The sequence below is a fragment of the Mobula birostris genome, chromosome 6 (assembly GCF_030028105.1).
Source record: "Mobula birostris isolate sMobBir1 chromosome 6, sMobBir1.hap1, whole genome shotgun sequence".
Lineage (NCBI taxonomy): Eukaryota > Metazoa > Chordata > Chondrichthyes > Myliobatiformes > Myliobatidae > Mobula > Mobula birostris.
Window position 1 is genome coordinate 130,585,890 of NC_092375.1, and position 6,000 is coordinate 130,591,889.

At 40.7% G+C, this 6,000-nt stretch overlaps 1 protein-coding gene across 2 annotated transcripts in view; it reads left to right on the forward strand.

Moving 5' to 3' along the window:
- creb1b (cAMP responsive element binding protein 1b) overlaps positions 1–5,516 on the forward strand; it is a 119,279-nt gene extending 113,763 nt beyond the window's left edge. Inside the window, exon 7 of one of the 2 annotated variants that reach the window (XM_072261302.1) lies at positions 3,716–5,516. In XM_072261302.1, the coding sequence (XP_072117403.1) occupies positions 3,716–3,860 (145 nt within the window). In that variant the 3' untranslated portion in view covers positions 3,861–5,516. The remainder of the gene's footprint in view (positions 1–3,715) is intronic. The other variant, XM_072261301.1, reaches the window with a different exon arrangement.
- The last annotated feature ends 484 nt before the right edge of the window (positions 5,517–6,000 follow it).

Sequence of the window (6,000 nt, forward strand, 5' to 3'; positions counted from 1 at the left end):
TCTTCCCTCAGGCTGTGAGACAAGTGAATACCTCGCCACCACCAAAGTCTCGTCACTTGGACAACGAGATGTTTACTGTACTGCTTACCTGTGCTACATACTTCACATGCATTTTGAATCAGAATCAGGTTTATTATCACCAGCGTGTGTCGTGAAATTTGTTAACTTAGCAGCAGCAGTTCAATGCAATACATAATATAGAAAAAAAAATTGCAGTATACCTAAAATTGTGCAAAAACAAATAATATACAGTATATTTAAAAAGTGAGGTGGTGTCCGAAGGTTAGGAATCGGATGGCAGAGGGGAAGAAGCTGTTCCTGAATCACTGAGTATGTGTCTTCAGGCTTCTGTACCTCCTATCTGATGGTAACAGTGAAAAAAGGGCATGCCCTGGTTGCTGGGGTTCCTTAATAATGGAAGCTGCATTTCTGAGACACCACTCCCTGAAGATGTCGTGGGTACTCTGTAGGTTAGTACCCAAGATGGAGCTGACTAGATTTACAACCTTCTGCAGCTTCTTTCGGTCCTGTGCAGTAGCCCCTCCATACCAGACAGTGAGTCTATTTGAGTGTATTTGTTGACATACCAAATCTCTTCAAACTCCGAATGAAGTACAGTCGCTGTCTTGCCTTCTTTATAACTGCATCAATATGTTGGGACCAGGTTAGATCCTCAGACATCTTGACACCCAGGAACTTGAAACTGCTCCCTCTCTCCACTTCTGATCCCTCTATGAGGATTGGTATGTCTTCCTATTGTCTTGCCCTTCCTGAAGTCCACAATCGGCTCTTTTGTCTTACTGATGTTGAGTACCAGGTTGTTGCTGTGACACCACTCTACTAGTTGGCTCCTGTAGGCCCTCTCGTCACCAACTGAGATTCTACCAACAATGGTTGTATCATCAGCAAATTTATAGATAGCATTTGAGTTATGCCTAGCCACACCGTCATGGGTATATAGAGAGTAGAGCAGTGGGTGAAGCACACACCCCTACGGTGCACCAGTGTTGATCGTCAGCGAGGAGGAGATGTTATCACCAATCCGCACAGATTGTAGTCTTCCAGTTAAGAAGTCGAGGAATAATTTTGTTTACGTGTAGTGTGAGATACATGTTTTGTTGGGTACAACATGGTCCAGAGGAACATTGTTTCATTTGGTTGTACAGTATATATGTACAATCAGATGAAAATAAGCCTGAACCTGATCCCTCACTCCCTGCAGTGCTCTGAAAATCATCTCTAAAAAATTATGAAATTTGAGCCTCTACCTCAAGAGATGTTGCATCTGGGCACCGTCTTGACCAAAAGCCTTTGCAATTATTTGGGCTTTCCCCCATGTGGTCTGATTTCTTTCCACATTTGAAAGATGTGCTGATTGATAATTGACCAGTGTAAATTGCCCTTAGTGTAGGTGGCTAGTGTATTTGTGGGAATGTGGAGAGAATATAGATTATGGGATCAATTTATAGGTAATGGGATATGCTCTGAGATCTGCCATTGACTTGATGGGATGAACATCTTATTATATTTTAAGGAAATATTTCAATATGGAAGGGTCCTTCCTTTTGAATCTATCTTGACCACAAATAATTGTATATATCCCAATTAAATTTCCCCATGGCTGCTGTTATTCTAAATAAAACAGCCTTGCCTAGACAAATTCTTCTAACTCAAATGCTCCAGCCAGTTAATACTCTTGTAGATCTCCTCTGACTCATTTAGAGATACAGCACAGTAATGGGCTCTCCTAACCCCATGAGTCCACGGTGCCCAATTACACCCATGTGACTAATTAACCTACTAATCTATACTTCTTTGGAATGTGGGAGGAAACTGGCGCACCCAGAGGAAACCCACTTGGAGAACATACAGACTCCTTATAGACAGCGGTGGGAATTGAACCCAGGTTGCTGGTGCTGTAACAGTGTTATGTTTGCTGCTATGCCACCCCCTGTACTCTTTTATTGTGATCCATGACCAGTATAGGGTGGCACGGTAGCATAGTGGTTAGCACAGTGTTTTACAGCACAGGCGACCCAGGTTCAATTCCTGCTGCTGCTTATAAGAAGTTTGCACATTCTCCCTGTGGTTTCCTTGCACAGCCCAAAGATGTACTGGTTGGTTAATTGGTCATTGTAAATTGTCCATAAATTGTCCCGTGGGTTAAATCAAGGTGTTGCTGGGCAGCAATGCCTATCCACATTGTATCTCAATAAATAAACAAGCACACAATCTTTAATGTTGTCGGAAGTTCCTTCATCACTTCCACTTTTACATTCTATTCATCAGTCAGAAAAAAAGCAAAAAAAAGACTACGTTTCTGTAAGTACCATATTCACCTGTCTTTCTGCCCACACAAATCTGCAAACATGCATTCCAAGATCTCCTCCTTTTCCACAACACCGTCAATTTTATATCATAGTCAAAACAGCACGGAAATGGATCCTTCAGTCACTGAATCTGCAACCATTGTCACATACCCATTTGTGCTAATCCTGCAGTAATCATGCTTTTATTCTGTCCAGATTCCCACCAACTCCCAGCAGATTCTTCACACAGCTATGCAGTGAGGACAATTAACACTGGCCCATTAACAAGTCCCTGAAATATGGGAGGAAACCAGGACAACTGGAGAAATTGTGTGCTATCACAGAGAGAACATGCAGATCTCATACAGACAGACCCTTAAGTCATGATTGAATCCAGGTAGATGATGAAGTAAGACATCATCCTTGTTAGCTGTGCCACCCCATCTTCAAATTTAAATGCAATTTTTTATGTCCAGATCATCAGTGATCTACAATGTAAGTTAAAAGATCTAGTATTGTATACTGTTTTTTAATCAGTGCAACTACTGTTGACCACATGACTTTCTGGTATTAAGTCAGTTTTGTATTGGATTTCATTCACATTTACTTTTCTGATCATTTTAGCATTTGGATAATTAAGAAGTTCCTTTTGTAATCCATGTGTGGTAACATCAAATACATTGCACTTACTGATTCGTTTTAACCCATATCAAAGCCATGCTGGTCATCCTTGTTGAAACTGTGCCTTTCTAAATGATTTTATGCTGACACTCAGAATGTTTTTTCGATGATGCTAATCATTGACATGATACCGACAATTTGCCATTGATGTTGAGTTTACTCATCAGGGTTTGCTGCTTTCTTTAAACCTTGGGAAGAAAAAGAATGATGCAGAAGTAGCTTCCCCCTCCCCCACCGCCAATTCTCTGTATAGCCTTCGATTTGCCAAGTGGTAAATCTGCATTTCTTGGGTTAAAAGGGTGTTTCATTCAGGTATGGATAAAAATATAGATGGCCATTAAACACATTCTAACTAAACAGCCATGTGGTTCAAGATTTCCCAAGACATTTCACAGGAAAAGTATTTTAACAATAATCCATATTAGCCACACAAGGTTATGAGCAATTTGGGTGAAAATTACAGATTTTGTGGAAGAGTTGAAAGGAAATGATGAGGTTGATAATTAAGGAGTGAAATTAGAGGTGAAGGCCTGGCAGTAATGGTTGATTGAAATGTACAAGAAACCAGAGTTGAAAGAAGATAGAGAACTTTTGGATAGAGGTGTTGGGAGAGAGTATTGGATGCAGGAGTTGTGACAGCATGCATCTTTGCTTTAAGGTGGGATAAAGGAGTTGCTTGTGAGGACTGATGGCATCTTCTAATATTTTCGCTTTCCCCATTTCAGGGAAGCAGCAAGGGAGTGTCGTCGTAAGAAAAAGGAGTATGTGAAATGTTTGGAAAACCGGGTTGCTGTGCTGGAAAATCAGAACAAGACGCTTATTGAAGAACTCAAGGCACTCAAGGACCTGTACTGCCATAAATCTGACTAGCACGCCCCTGTCATTCTTGTGACTGAGAAACGGACTTGCCCCAAAAGACTATAGGCATGAGCTGGGCGACTCTGCTACCTTTTCTAATTTCTCTCCTGCACGGGAGGAAAAAAAGCAAAACTGCATGGATGCAGTTCAGGCAGCTGCATGCCCATGCACCAGGAATCGCGTATTGGATCGCAGGATCAACCTGGTCTAATCTATCTTGTTCGGAACTCAAAACAACCTGGAGCCTGGTTTGGACAATTGGTTTTTTTTTTCCACATGAACAATTTTATATAAAGACTAACTTATTGGTACAAAAAATTATTGTCTAGTGTGACCAGGAAAAAAAACACAAGCAAAATTTTAGTTTAGTGTGATAATTTACCCGACCATACCACTTTATATTTTCCTTCTCCTTGTTGATCTGAGCACAGTGTTTTGCAATCATACCTTCAGGCAAAGTATTATCTTGCATCTTCAGCCATGGCCTTGTCTTTGAAGCACCTGCAGGCCAATGTTATTCAAGATGCACACTTTTGAGGCAGAACAGATGACTATACTGTCCCTTACTCAACTGTGCCGCTTGTAGAATACTTGATTGCAGCCCAGCAACAGTATAAAACCACATCAAACAATTTGGTAAGCCCACGCTGAGGCTGAAACTCCTTTTTAACCAGAGAGTAGTGAATGTCAAGCGCCTTAACTGCTTTGCTTACCTGCCGTTTCAATTAGTCTACTTTTATTTTTAAAACTTAGTAAGGATTTTAAGAGTTGTTGGTTTGCATTATGTATCTATTATAGATATTTCTCTTCTTTTCTCTTTCTCTTTAAATGGTGTTGTGATCAAGCCAGATTTTTCTGTCAATGAAATTGAACTGACTGAACTTATGGCCAAAGGAAGGTGAGGCTAGAAGGAATGCTAGTTTTGTATTTATCATTCAGTGAAGAAGTATGTGATGGATCAAACCATAAAACCAATTAATACTGTAAAGCAATACCCATGGTGATGTGGGTGGAATGAGCTGTTTATTTTGAGCAGGGTGGGAAAGTATAATTATTGTAAAACTGGTCACCTTGTTGAATGCCTTTGCACTGTATTAGTAACACTTTACATTTTTATACTGTATATATATTTCTATAAGCAGTGTGAATTCTGCAAGGGAAAAGGAAACTAAAATTAGACCAAGGACATATGCAAATCCGTGGACGCACTCTGTATGGAGAGCAATGCTGTTCTGTTAATCTAAGATTCAGCATCTTTTCCCCACTCAGTAAAATAAATTAGTCCAGTGCAAGTTTTAAAAGAGCGACGTGCTTCTTCAAATATTCCTTTTTAAAGGTTCAAAGTTCAAAGTAGAATTTTATTATCAAAATACTGTACTTATATGTCACCATATACAACCCTGAGATTGATTTTCCTGTGGGCATAGTCAGCAAATCTATAGAATAGTAACTGTAACAGGATCAATGGAAGATCAACCAGAGTGCAGGAGACAACAAACTGTGCAAATACAACTATAAATAAATAGCAATAAATAAAGAGAACATAAGACAATGAGATAAAGAGTCCTTAGGGTGAGATCATTGGTTGTAGGAACATTTCAAGGAGGGGTTGTGGGGTAGTAACTGTTCTTGAACGTGGTGGTGCGAGCCCTGAGGCTCTAGTACCTAATGGCAGCAGTGAGAAGAGAGTATGAGGTGGGGGGGGGGGGGGGGTGTCTCTGATGATGGATGCTGCTTTCTGACGACAGCGTTTCATGTGAATGTGTTCAATAGTTGGGAGGGCTTTACCCATGATGTACTGGGCCAAATCAACGATCTTCTGGAGGATTTTCGGTTCAAAGGCATTGGTGTTTCCATACTAGACTGTGATGCAGCCAGTCAATATACTCCCTACTACACATATATAGAACTTTGTCAACTTTTTAGATGTCATGCCGAATCTCCGTAGACGCCTAAGGAAGTAGAGGTGCTGCCGTGCCTTCTTCACAATTACACTTACGTGCTGGGTCCAGGACAGGTCCTCTAAAATCATAACACCTGGGAATTTAAAGTTACTACCCCGCTCCACTTCTGACACTCTGCAGACTGGCTCATGGACCTCTGTCTGGTTTTTCTCCTGAAAGTGATGTACAAATGGGATAAACCATGCAAT